The sequence below is a fragment of the Microtus oregoni genome, unplaced genomic scaffold (assembly GCF_018167655.1).
Source record: "Microtus oregoni isolate MIOR12 unplaced genomic scaffold, Mior012 000032F_ref0000030, whole genome shotgun sequence".
NCBI lineage: Eukaryota > Metazoa > Chordata > Mammalia > Rodentia > Cricetidae > Microtus > Microtus oregoni.
Genome location: NW_024543091.1, coordinates 20,624,564 through 20,639,249, shown reverse-complemented (window position 1 = coordinate 20,639,249; position 14,686 = coordinate 20,624,564). Strand labels below are relative to the sequence as shown.

Genomic DNA, 14,686 nt, shown 5'->3' with positions numbered 1-14,686 from the left:
TTTTTAAAGATTTGGAAAAATATATTCATTGTAGTTTCCTATTATTTCTTTAAGCTCTCAGACAACCAAGATTCTGCAGATATTGATCCTCAAGAGCATTCCTTTACCCGAACCATTGATGAAGAAGCTGAAATGGAAGAGCAGGCTGAGAGAGACAGGGAGGATGGGCATCCAGAGCCAGAAGATGAGGAGGAAGAACGGGAACATGAAGTGATGACAGCTGGCAGTAAGTCCATCTTTCTTACTAGCCAGCATCACAGGGTAGTGCCGCTCTAATGCTTTTGTTCTGGGTTGAAGGTGTCTCAAAGGAGACAAGCATCTCAGTTTTTGTTCAGCTCAATTCCATGCATGAAATGACATCTAAAGAGACTTTAAATAAAGTTATTCAAAATAGTCCTCTTGGAGGTACCATGCTGTTCATCCAGCTGGCAGACCTCTCTATGTGGTGAGGAAATGAGCCCCTTACTATTCCAATTAGGAGGTCCAAATTGTATTCTATGTGTAAAGCTTTTAAAATTACAAATTTCAATTATACTTTATTTCAGTAGGTACAAGGCATAAGAGCAATGGTGGAACTATGACATGGGAATAACTTGGAGTGGGTGAATGAAAGCTTTTATACTTTATATTCCAAACCTCCAGATAAGTTTTAAAAGATAGTTATTTATATGTTATATAGTCATTTATATAAAAGAGAATTATTACATTCTTAAGCGACTTGGCTATTTTACATTAACATGCATATTTGTAGCCTACAACCTCATGGCCAGCTTTATTTTTGTTTTTGACATTATTTGTATATATATTCAGCTTACAAGAAGGTGGCACTAGAAATTGACTCTATGCTCTTACATGTTAGGCAAGTACTGTACCATTGATCTGTATCCCCTACTTTCATTGTTGGTTTATTTTTATTCTGTGTACTTCTAAAAATTATTTTTATATCTCTCAAAAGAAAACTAAAACAATTTAAACAAAAAAGAAAAGATAAGGTGGAAGAAGGGAGCTCACAGATAGGGAGTGACTAGTAGAATTTTGCTAGCTAAACTGAGAGAACTTCCATAGTTAAATTTAAAAATTAATTCAGAAATTCCTGGAAAAGAAGTTAGAGAGGACAACATACTAATAAAGTCAAGCTTTCTATTACAATAAAAGAAAGCATAATAGTCATTTGGGGAGTGGTAATGTATAAACTAGCTATAACCTATGAACACCTACGATGCGCTAGGCACTGGGCCAGGGATTTGAAATAGAGTAATTTTCATAATAGAGAAATTATACAAACTTAGGAAGGTAGGGAGAGGCTTTTTATTATACATAAGCTGAAATTTGCCTATTTTCCTTATAACCTGCTTTTATTTCATAAAGAAGTAATGAACATTTCAGAAATAAGCAAATTTCTTTTTTTCTTTCTTTCTTTTTTTAATTTAACATAGAATAGCTGTTCTCAACCTGTGGGTCACAATCCCTTTAGAGGTGGATGGGTAGAATAACCCTTTCACAGGGCCTACGTATCAGATATTTATATTATAATTCATGACTGTAACAAAATGGCAGTTATGAAGTAGCAACAAAAATAATTTTATGGTTGGGGGTCACCACAACATGAGGAACCACTTGAAGGGTTGCAGCATTCAGAAGGTGGAGAACCATTGGCCTAGAGCTTTATGTTGGTCTTCAAAACCAGTCGGAGTACTTGTTACATTGCTGGACTCTGTTCCTAGAGCTTTATATTGGTCTTTAGAACCAGTCAGAGTACTTGTTACATTGATGGACTCTATTCCTAGAGCTTTTGACTCGAAAATTTGCATGGGCCTAATACCTGCATTTTGCTCTTGTAGACCAGGCTGGCCTCGAACTCACAGAGATCCGCCTGCCTCTGCCTCCCGAGTGCTGGGATTAATAATATTTGCATTTTTAACAGTTGCACAAATACTATAACTGCTACTCTGGGCCCACACTTTGAAAATTGTACCAACTCACTAGTAAGATTTGAAATCTTGGAGGGGGGACTCACTTTGCCATTTTTTGGTTCTTTTTTTTTTTTTTTGATTTTCGAGACAGGGTTTCTCCGTAGCTTTTTGGTGCCTGTCCTGGAACTAGCTCTTGTAGACCAGACTGACCTCAAAATTTTTTGGTTCTTAATGTAACCTTTTTGACTGGATCTAAGAATCACATTAATATAAGAGCTGATTAACAAATGCATATAATTTTCATTAGTTTCGTGTGTACATGGGAATCCTCATAAGAAAGTGAATTCCAAAAGGAATGATTAAAGATAGATGCTTTTATGTTTTGTTGATAAATAACAATTACTTTAAGAAATGGAAAAACAAGTGAACACCTAGAGTAGGGGAAACTTTCCAAGGATGTTATAAAGAAATATGGGAGGCAGGGGGAGGTGTGGAAGCTAAGGTTAGAGAGTAGTCTGTTTGGCAGTCTGGTTGCCAGTCTTTGGTGATTGATGCTATTTTCTGCTCTTGATCTATGAAGATATCTCCCTCCAAAAGAGTCTATTAGACTTGCTTCATGGAGGAAAAGACAGGCCAAGTATCTCTTTCCAAAGTCCCAGGTCTTGTGTGATTACACCTAAACAGTCAGTATACCAGTTTGATGTGTGTTAAGATGTCACAGCCCTAACTCTTTCAGGTGGAACCAGCCAAATTTAAATTCTAAAGTATAAGCATATTTCCTATTGCAATTTTTATAAGTATGACATTTTGATATAACTTTGTTACTATACTGCATTTATTGTCTAAAAACTAATTTTTTCCTGTTTCAGTAAGTTTTCATTCAAAATTTTTGACTATTTTCATTATTATTATTATTATTTTTGCTCTTCTCTCCCCATGTGTTTTAAGACCTTGTTTTTGTGTTGCATGTTACAGAAATCTTTCAGTGTTTCCTCTCAGCCCGAGAAGTAGCTCGTAGCCGAGACCGAGATAGAATGAGCAGTGGGGCAGGATCTGGGGCCCGTGCTGATGACCCACCTCCACAGTCTCAGCAAGAGCGAAGGGTCAGCACAGACCTTCCTGAGGGGCAGGATGTGTACACTGCCGCCTGCAACTCCGTGATTCATCGCTGTGCACTTCTGATATTGGGAGTAAGTCCTGTGATTGATGAGCTTCAGAAGCGAAGGGAAGAAGGTCAGTTGCAGCAGCCTTCTGTGAGTGCCTCTGAAGGCAGTGGACTTATGACCAGGTGGGCCTACTGGAAACTGAAAATGCTGTTCTTTTCCCTTAGGTATTTCTTGCAATGAGTTTCTGTTCTGAAATATCAAAAACAGAGGAAGAAATACAAGTTGACTATGGTGAATTTAAAATAATATAAACAGTAGTGCTAGTTCAGCCTGCAATCTGAATTTCTGGTTCCATAAGGTGTAAGTTTTCTGTACATATAAACCACCACAGTTAACAAATATCCAAAAATTACTTGCATTTCTCTGTAATTTAATTAAGTGGTATAAAAATTCTTGATGTAATTCTAAAGGTTTTATGTTTTACATAAGCCAGTCTTTCTGTGGACAGATGAAATGACACCTCACTGTACATTATCTCTTGCTGTTAATTCCATTCAGTTTTATTTTCACTAACAGTCCTCAATCAAAACCTTTTTCTTTGTGCATGCGAGACAGGAGTGAAAGTCTCACTGCTGAGAGCCGACTAGTTCACGCAAGTCCAAGTTACAGACTGATCAAATCCAGGAGTGAATCTGATTTGTCTCAGCCTGAATCAGATGAAGAGGGTTATGCACTGGTAGGTGTATCTAAAGAAGGAGGTTTGCTTTCAAGTGATAGATAGATATATAAGGTTTTGGTTAAAGTAATTTATATCTGTTTTAGGCGTATACATACTCGAAAGTTTTGTAATAGAAATAATATAGCTATATTACATAAATATTTACCATCTGTCTGCTTATTATTTTGATCTTCAGCTCTGTCTTCTTCCTAAGGTGCTGATTCATAGACTTGGCTCTTGCATAGTTCACTCGATGAGTTAGTCTGCCCCAGTCTTAGCCTATGCAATAGTGGATTCATCTTCTTCCTAATCTTCTTCTCCTGTACTCTATCTTAGTAGGTGGTAGCCCATTATTTTTATATTTGATGTTCAGCAGTGCCTCTGGATTGTTAGTGAATGAAATATAAATTTTTTTCAAATAAACCAAGTTAACTAATTCAATGATAAATCTTTGTTTGAGCCTTCTTTTGTACAATAAATTTTATAGTGAATTACTGTTGAAATTAGGGCGGTGGGCTGCGTCCCCAGCACCCCGGCCACCCGCATGGCTAGCTTTACCTGAAATAATTACACGGAAACTGTGTTCTTTTAAACACCGCTTGGCCCATTATATCTAGCCTTTTCTCGGCTAACTCTCGCACCTGGACTAGCCCATTTCTTATAATCTGTGTAGCCCACGAGCTGGCTTACCAGGAATGATCTTAACCTGCGTCTGCCTGGAGTGGGAGAATCATGGCGACTCACTGATTCAGCTTCTTTCTCCCAGCAATCTGTTCTGTTTACTCCTCCCACCTATGTTTTAACCTATGAGGGCCAAGCAGTTTCTTTATTGCTTAACCAATGAAATCAACAGATTGATAAATGACACTCCCACAAATTACCTACTCTGTCTTAGAAAACAAAATATACCAAACCCTATTTGATTGACATTCATTGAATTATTTGAATCCAGACTATAATTCTCATCAACATTTTTTATTATACTCTTTTTTTTTGTGGGGGAGGGGATGGTTTTTGAGGCAGGGTTTCTTCTGTAACTTTAGAGCCTGTCCTGGAACTCACTCTGTAGACCAAGCTGGCCTTGAACTCTCAGAGATCTACCTGTCTCTGCCTCCCAAGTGCTGGTATTAAAGGCGTGCATCACCATGACCCAGCTGTATTATTTTCTTATAAGCAATTACCTAGCTACTTCAGAACTAAGAGGATTTAGCATATAAGAAGCAAATACTTGCTGGCATTGGTGGCAGCACAAATCTCTGAATTCAAAACCATCCTGGTCTACAGAGTGAGTTCCAGGATGGCCAGGGCAACACAGAGAAACCCTGTTTCTGAGGGGGGAAAAAACAAGACTAGGCAGTAAGACAAAACCCTGAGTAAGATTTATGCACCACTAGGAATATTCTGAGTGGTGGGGGACCAACAAACGGGAAGAAGTCTTGTACAGTTCAAAGTGTCTAAAAGAATAAGACAACTCAGACATAGATATTTCTAGGTTTGAGACAAGATTAATTTCTTCTTTGAGCAAAGGAGCATGGAAACATTTCATAGCATAGCAATGACTTTATGAGCCTGGTTGGATGAGTTTGGTTTATCCAGTATGGAATGGCCTGAGACTGAATCACTTTCTGTTAATGTATATGTATAGACATATAAGACAAAATGTTTACCTACACATAGGTACATTTGTGTGTGTTTGTATGTTCAATACATGAAGACTTTCTATAGTATTTACCAAATGATTCATTTCTTAGTTTCTTCTAGTCTTGACACTGATTCTTTTGTTTATGTGAAACACTATCAAAGTACAGTTGAAATAGTCATAATGTTAAATCCATGAATTTAAGCAATGTACAGTTTATGTATGATTGGTTGTGCATATGGATACTTGAGTATACAGTTTATACCCTCCACCACCCGATATACATAAAGTAGACTTCTGTTTTTCCTGAAAGCATTTACTTTTCCATTAAGCTGTCTACAGTTCCATCAGTTTGAGATTTCTCTATTTTAACAGATTAAAATAAAAAAAAAACTTACAGATATTTTAGAATGCCAGTAGATGCTTAGAGCTGGGTAACTTTTGTTAGTGTACTTGTCAGATGGTATCTAAATTCCCACTCAGAACTAGGGCGGAGTTTGAAAAGAAAGGGAAATAAAGAGAGAGGAAAGAGTAGTAATTTTCAGAAATAGGACAGTATTGCAGTGGTTTGAGGCATTTTACATATTAGGTAACTAGAAGATGAAAGTAAGGATGAGAAAAAAGTAGCAGCAAAGAAAACTGCTCTTTTCTTGTGATAATTAATACACATACTTTTTACTTGAGTTAATGTCTGTGAAGTTATGTGCATATGCACTTCTGTAATTATTTTCAGTGCATGTATTGCTGCTCTGACTTGATTGGTGGAAAAAAAGGGCATTGCTGTAACTATATTTTTTCATCTTAATGTTTTATTTAATGTTAAAAACTTTTCTCAGCTAAACTTTTTCTTTCATTTTTTTTTGGTAATAGAGTGGCCGGCGAAATGTTGATTTGGATTTGGCATCATCTCATCGGAAGAGAGGTAAATCTTAAGAAAATACTAAATGCAAGCTTAAATTAAGTAGCTGTTTTTCTGTCTGATACATTTAGATCTTATTGTTACTGGGATATCATTGTCAAAAGCAATTCAGAAGAATTTTTTAGAATATTAGAAGGAAGATAATTTTCTTAGAATGCACATATTTAAAATCTGGGAATCGCCGGGCGGTGGTGGCACACGCCTTTAATCCCAGCACTCGGGAGGCAGAGGCAGGTGGATCTCTGTGAGTTCGAGGCCAGCCTGGTCTAGAAGAGCTAGTTTCAGGACAGGAACCAAAAGCTTCAGAGAAACCTTGTCTCGAAAAAAAAAAAATCTGGGAATCTATACAAATTAATAATTAGTAGTTCTGTATGATTTTTCATGTGTTGTGTTAAAAAGAAGCATTTTAAAAAAATTTTATAGAATTCTAGAAAGATTGCCTGTTTTTTTGGGGAGGTTATATGCACACATGCATACACATCTTCAAGTAGAAAGTTTCTAGGTTGCTTTCCCCTTTTGTTCTTTTATTATATGGCATGTAATAAACATTATATGACACACAATAATCATTTATTATGTGGCATGTAATAAACATTTTATTATGTGGCATGTAATGAGGAACAACTTTATAGTATTTCCAGGAGTCTTTTCTGAGTAGCTCTATCTTAAGGAATGTCTGTTAACACATATGAAAGTGGGCATCGGTTAACACATGCAAATGGAGGAGAAGAGCAGTGGCTAAATCCAAGGGCAACTGAAAACAATCTTAAATATTAGTATTCTATTATTAACTTTACTTTCATTTAAAACCTTGTATATGATAGTTTTATAAAAATATAAAATGTTAAGAATTTTTACTAGTGACTGTTTTCTGAAAGCTTGTGAAAAATTTTTGTTTTTGTGATATTCAGTGTTCTCTTCTTCAAAATGAAACCCTTTCTTGATATATATAAAAAAAACAAACCAAAACCAAACAAAACCCCCACAGACAAAGAAAGGAAGATAAGGAATGTGGGAAAGAAATACCATAGGTCATATGATTTTAAAAAGTTATATTAAAAAATGTTTATATATAAAAAATTATAGAATCTTATATAAATTTTTATATATAAATATATATATATACATTCACACTCAGCAGAAGAAACATCATTACTCTTACTGACTAAAATTTAAAACAATAATAGGACTATTAAGGCCCAGAGCCGATATTTTCTGTATTGAAAAATTTTGAAATTATAATGTATTAAAGGTTCTAGGTTTCTTTTTAAAAATTACAAGTTATTTGTGATATAAGAGAAATATATTAACATATTGTGCAATGTACATTCTATTTTAAAACACTTTGGAAATTGATGGTTGCTTTAACACTTAAGTTTTTGGAATATAACTTCTCTGACTTGTTTAGCTCAGGTGATGTTGTTCAATGTTACATGTTAAATCTGAGCATGGTAGCACGTGCCAATATTCCCAGCACTCTGTAGTGGTGGCAAGAATGCTAAAGCACTAAGTGCTCACTGCTGCAGGAGCGGACAGCTGCAGACTTACTGAGGCACAGAGGGAGCTAACCTATAGTGTGAGAGCTTGCTAACAGTTCTGTCACAGCTGGACTTGTAAGCAGTAGTCCGGTGACTGTAGTTCTTTTCTTACACATTTTTTTAATCCTCTTGGAGACTCACATTTTATATTTAATCCTCCTAATCATACCAGGATGAAATAAAGCAGTATCTTTTAAACAAAGCAAAGTACCATGTTTACCTTTGAATTCAGAGTAGGCCCATATTTTAATTGTGAATCAACATCTTTAAATTATAACCTAGAATTGTTGCCTTTTGATATTTTTTCAAAATTATTCTAAAACTAAATGTAGATTTCCTATAGCTTTAACTCTGAATAGATATAAATTAATTTGTTAATCATAATTTCATTTTTGGACAAACGGTCTTCCTTAAAAGTCTCAAGTAGTACTAGCACCTCCCTATTAACTTGTTGGAATTTAACTTTATTATTTTTTTTAATAAAAAAAGCACATAGAGGCACTCATGGAAATTTTTTATAACTACTCATTTGGGAACTTATAATAGGGAGGCAAAGTGGTTATTTGAAATTTTATTACATCACTTAATGTGGTACCAAATTATTTTGTTAATTTTTCTGTTTTAATGTTCTCAGGAAATAAATTTGGTTTTGATTTTATTCCTAGGAAAAAGTGACTTGAAATAGCAATTACTATCTTAGGAATGTAGCCCCAAAATAGTTGCTTTTCAGTTTTAGACTCCTAGTTTTAATATACAATAAAAATGCATGCTTTGTAGATTTTTATTTTATTTACTATAATAGATACCTTTCTTCAAAAAAGCTGAAAGTATATTTACGAGGGTCTAGAGAAATCGTTTAATGGCTTAGAGCACATAGTGCTGTTGCAGGGAACTAGGTCTGGTTATCACCCGTATCAGGAGCTCACACAAGTGTGACTCCAGTTCCAGGAAATCACATGCCCTCCTGCTATCGAGATCACTGATGTTGGGAGTGCAGCTGTGTAGACAGACTCTCTCTCAAAAAAATCAAAAAGAAAAAACAAAACACTGTTATTCACAGCCTTCCCTCCTACATAGACATATAGTTTGAAATGAAATAAATTTTTTAATTAAAAGATACACTTGATAGATGTTTCTAAATTTTTATAAATCTTATATATTTAGTGATTATCCTTAGACCACACTGGAGGAAGTGTATATTTTGTTTTACTTTTAAATGGTGGTATAGTAAGCCACTGTATTTCTTACTCACTTGTCAACATGAATCAGATGTCATAAACTTCAATATGCATATCTTTTCCTGGTCAGTTTAACTTGTCAAGTATAAGTTGTCAGTTGTTTGTACTATAAACTGTTTGTTGTGAAACTGTGACTTGTCCTGTGGTGAACAAACACATGTCTAGCCAAAGAGGGTTCTTTTATTTGCATTTCATTTTAAGTATTTGAGGAGGAAAAACAAAAATTTTAGCTTGAATCGTTTTCCCATTTATTGATCTCAGTGCTGAGTTACTGAAAGTCAGGTAAGAGGAAAAGGAGAGAAATACTAGATTTAATTATATCTTGCTTATTAAAATTAAATGTGTGTATAGATAATAGTTAGTGATCAGTGTATGCTCAATGTCTCAAAAAATAGCTCCTTGAAAGGGTTTATCACCTGTTTTTCTCTTAGTATTTGGCATTAGGGATTATTAAGATTCATGGTCATGAAATATGATTGTTCTTTTTTTTATTTTTGGTTTTTTGAGGCAAGGTCTCTCTGTAACTTTGGACACTATCCCGGAACTAGTTCTGTAGACCAGTCTGGCCTCGAACTCAAAGAGATCTGCCTTTATCTGCCTCCCAAGTGCTGGGATTAAAGGTGTGCACCACCACCACCAGACTGATTATTCTTTTAAACCCTTAATTCTGGCTAAAGTTTCACTGTGATCTGAAAGCAAATGTGGAAGGTGCAAAGCAATGGGCATATAACCTTTAGCCAGACCACCTTGTTCATCTTTTCAGAGATGCCTATGTTAAATTCTAGGCCAGGAGAGTTGCAGACAGCATGGGCATCATAGCAAGACTCAGCTGGGAAATAACAACCAAAAAAAGCTAAATTTTAAACTTAGAAATAACATTATAGATTTTGTTAGAAAGGTAGGGCTTGAGAAATTGCTCAGAGGTTAAGAATGTTAACTACTCTTCCAGAGGTCCTGAGTTTAATTCCCAGAAACCACATGGTGGCTCACAGCCATCAACAATGATAACTGATGGCCTCTTTTGGTGTGCTGCCAAACATGAAGACAGAACACAGTATACATAATAAATAAATAAATCTAATTTTTTTTTTGTTAAAAAGAAACAGAGAAAAAAAAGAGAGAAAAAAAAAGAAACAGAGGAAGCAAGTTATTTCCTCGGGGACAAAGTAAAATTTATATTCAGAAACTTATAAACTGCTCATTATCACCAGACCTTATTTTAAGCATTTCACAAGTATGAACTCATTTATTCATAAGTTTATCAAATTCTCTACAAAACTTACCAAAATTGTTGACAATTTTTTTTATTGCGAAAAGAAGAAAAAAAAAACATAAACAAAAAACAAGTTTCCACCTCCTCCCAGCCTCCCATTTCCCTTCCCCTCCTCCCACCCTTCTCCCCCTCCTCCCACCCTTCTCCCCCTCCCCCCACTCCTCTCCCCCTCCCTCTCCAGTCCACAGAGCAGTCCGGGTTCCCTGCCCTTTGTATTTTGACAAATACTTAAAAGATTTTCCATAATTGTGCAGATTGAGCCAAGTATTCACAGAAAGATAATACATTTTGCTGAGTCTTGATACTGATTTCCTGTATAAGCTGAAGCTGTTATGGTGAAAATGGTAGGATCTCAAAACAATTTAAGAAACAATATCAGAAGCCTTATTAGGTAAACCGTATTGGTTAAAGTATAGTTTAATTCCTGTCTCTCAGGCCTTTTAATATGTTGTTAGCATTTTACTGCTAAAGTAATGCTGGAAACATTATTAATGTATGTTTCGTGGTGTAGCATATGTGGGCGAAATGCTATTTTATCTGTGCATTTCAAGTTACGTAAAGAATGTAAATGTTATCTCCTATATCAAATTTTTCCTTTTGTCTTCTGGTTCTCATGTGGTAGCGTATTTACTCCTTTTTGGCCAGTTGAGCCCCAGAAAAAAGAAGAGCTTCAAGCAAGTACATGATGGCATGTTTAAATTTTTTCCCCCTTTAGCTTGCCTACATATTTTATGGTTTATAAAGTATGTATTGCAGCTCTGCCATGTTCATTTTGAAAATTCCATTTAAGAGCCAGAGTTGAAAGGACAAGTAAACAGCCTCAACGTCTCACTGAACTGTTTCTTTAGTTGTCGCCTGAGTTAGTAAGCTTTGGGCTTCATCTCAATTACGGTGTAGAAGCCTTTGATATGTTCTTTAGATTAAAGTAAAATTCTGTCTCTCATTTCTATATGTTTAAATTTTGGGGCTCTGAACTATTTTTTTAATGTCAGATTATTTTAGTGGTAATTATTTTATTTATCCTAGTATTGTTTTGTTGTTGTGTTGTTTGTTCTTTGAGACAGAGTCTCACTATGTTGCTGTCCTGGAACATTGTGTAGAGCGGTCTGGCTTTGAACTCTTCCTGTCTCTTCTTCCTGAGTGCTGGGGTTAAAGGTGTGCACCAAGCCCCAGCAGTGCTTCGGTGTGGTTCGTTCCTATTGTTATGTTTTATTCATAAGGTGTTTCTTTGGATCAAGTACTCAACACCTAACTGGACAAGTCTGACCTTTCACCATTTTTGTAAATTGAAATACAGCCATACTTATTTGTTTATGGACTGTTTTCTGATTCTAGTAGCAGAACTGAACAATTGTGGCAGAGATCTTATGAATCTCTGGACTGTTTACAGTGTGACACATAACTCCTGCTTTCTGAAAGGATTTAGCTTGGGGGTGGCTAGTAGTTCCATGGCATGTCTCTCTGTAAATAAAGGCACTTCGTTATTAGCAGATTAGTGATTGAGCCTTTATATAATTGACCAGATAGTTTAAATTTCCATGGATCTGTGAATTTTAAGTCATTAAATAATAGGAATTTGTAAATCTACTTCACATAGAATGAAGGAATCACTGTTGATAATTTGGCAGATTCATCCATCTTAGCTTCTGATTCCTCAGTTGAGGAAACTGAACCTGGATAGTCAGTCCTTCAGGTCTCTTTCATTTCCGTGGTTCTGACACCAGACAATAGGCATTAGGAACTTGTTCTGAAAAGTGCCTTATATATGCTAAAAGACAAAGACTCCTTATTTTGAAATTTTGCTATTAAGTAAAACAAACCCAGTACAAGGAACTAAAACTTGATGTTTGTTGGTTAAGGCCATATACAGGCCCTCAATTTGGACTGCCTAAGAAAATGAGAAGTTTAAGTTTCTGCTTTATTTTTAAAAATATTTTTAACTTAATACATTATATACCCGTGAATTTTATTTTTTTCTATATCATATGTAAGCATATATACAATTTGGTCATTTTTTATATCATTATTTTCATCTCCATAAAACTGAAGATAAAGATTTTTCCCCTCTGTATTAGAGATGGAACCCAAGATTTTGCTTTCATGCTAGGCTTTCTACTATGGAAGTTCATCTCCAGTTCCTGGAGCTTTTATTATAAAGAATTTCTAGGTGTTGGAAATGGCTCAGTGAGCAGAGTGCTTGTGAAGACCTGAGATCAGATCCCTGGAACCCACATAAAGCTGGAGCATCTGTGTTCTTATAATCCCAGCACTTTATGGCAAGAAGGAAGAGAAGATGGGACTGACTACCTTGAAGCTTGTGGGCCATCTAATCTGGCATGCGTAGCAGCAAACAAAATATCCTATCTCAAAACATCTGAGGTTGTCCTCTGACCTCCATTTATGGGCCATTTATATGCACTCCTCCACATATATCACATACCGTGCCTCCCCACTGCCATTAGTGTAGCATGATTAATATAAACCCAGAGACAGATATTGGGGCTCAACCTGAAGGTCAGAAAAGCAAAAAGCAAAACAGCCAGCCAGTAGCTGTTTGAAATTGCCAGTCTGAAATGGCAGTCCTGCCTCCAGGAATCTCAAAATGAGATTATGTCTGAGAGCTGTCTCCTCCCATTTAATATTCCTCTTTAGGGCTAGGATTAAAGGTGTGCACCACTACCACCCTGTTTCTATGGCAAACTAGTGTGGCTACTGGGATTAAAGGTGTGTGTCTCCGCTGCCTGGTCTGTAAAGCTGACCAGGGGGTTGTTTTACCCTCTGATCTTCAGGCAAGCTTTATATATTAAAATATAAATGAAATATTACTACACATTTGTGTGTAAGTAGTAATCTTTCCAAACTCTTCTGACTAACAAGTACAGTTTTTTCTATATATTTTGTTGTTTACCTTAAAATGAATCCCTAATACACAAAGTTGGTGTGCTTATGTGATAGGATAATGTGTTACAGCCAAACAACTGAATCGTAGCTACATATAGTAATTTGAATTAATGTTGGCAATATTCTGTTACATAAAAAGAATATATCTAAAATGATTGCATAAACAATACTTCTTTTAGAAAGTGAAAAATGGCTAACATTGGGGCCACCTGGTTAAATCAGTAGTGTGCTTACTGTGTACATATAAGGACTGGAGTTTGAGTTCTCAGAACCCACCTGAGGGCCAGCTGGGTTTGGCAGCTCACCAGTTACCTCAGTGCAAGGGAGGCAGAAAGAGAGGAATCTTAGAGGAAGCTGAATAGTTAACTATCCAAGACAATGAGCGGTAGGTTCAGTGTGAGATGGTGCCACAATATGTAAAATGGAAAATAATCCAGGAAAACACCCTAAGTCAACTTTGGGCTTTTATATTCATGAGCATATATACACATGCAAAATAATAACTGCAGTTAAACACTATCCATTTTTTAGAGTACATGTTAAGACAAAATCCAGTAGCAGTAAAAAGAAGTCTAAGCTTCAGACTAATAAAAATTTAGGTACAAGGAGATAGGAAAAGATGGGTTGGAAAAACAAATCGATACCAGTTTTTGCCAGTTTTATGTTTATATTAAAATGTTATATAATATATAAACACAAAAGCAGGCCATGCATAGAACATTGAGAAGAATGTTTATTGTGAACCAAAAATTGTAATTTGTTCCGAGAATGTTTAAAGACAAAGTATACGAGTTGGACATGAATATATTTTATTTAAAGCTAAATTTAGTATGATTTAGAAAGTTGTTCTTGTACTCTTACATGTTAGAGTTTGATGTTTAAAGGTTTTACTTAAAAATGCTCATCAGCAAGCTAATAATACTTAGCAATGCATTACCATGGATAATTTCATATAGTTACTATTTTATAGTAGATACTATGTGTTCTTGTTTATGAAACTTTGCTTTATATAGGAGCTTTATAACCTCAGGTAACGATGCACATGACAGAGAGTTCCTTATGTTAGTAAAACCCAAAAGCGATGTTTATGTCTCTTTTTTATGTTTACTTGCCCTTGAACATTCGCTTTTGCTGATGTGTCACTGCAGGTATGGAGGGTAATGTTAAGTTGGAAGAAATCCTTTTTTCAGTGGGTTTTACCAATAGAGTCTTATTGGCTCCTTTGTTGTTGCTCATGAGTAGTGCCATGGTATAATACTACAGAGCCTTTTTAGTTAAGCATTTTGAGAGCAGCTTCTGCCTTTATTTTCTTCTAGTAGCGTGTTACTAAAGCACTTACATTGACACTGATACATCAAGGCTTTCTCTTTATTTTCTTACATTGCTGTAATTTTTGTTTATTTTTTATTTTATTTTTTTCAAAGCATTTTGCCCAATTTCA

The 14,686-nt window shown here is 35.6% G+C and overlaps 1 protein-coding gene across 6 annotated transcripts in view; it reads left to right on the top strand.

The window, feature by feature from the left end:
- The window catches only part of Herc1 (HECT and RLD domain containing E3 ubiquitin protein ligase family member 1), a 170,874-nt gene that overhangs the window by 72,862 nt on the left and 83,326 nt on the right, over nucleotides 1-14,686 (top strand). For all 6 annotated transcript variants that reach the window (XM_041679778.1, XM_041679782.1, XM_041679781.1 and 3 more), the window contains exons 22-25: nucleotides 55-226; nucleotides 2,889-3,201; nucleotides 3,635-3,755; nucleotides 6,247-6,298. In XM_041679778.1, the coding sequence (XP_041535712.1) occupies nucleotides 55-226; nucleotides 2,889-3,201; nucleotides 3,635-3,755; nucleotides 6,247-6,298 (658 nt within the window). The remainder of the gene's footprint in view (nucleotides 1-54; nucleotides 227-2,888; nucleotides 3,202-3,634; nucleotides 3,756-6,246; nucleotides 6,299-14,686) is intronic.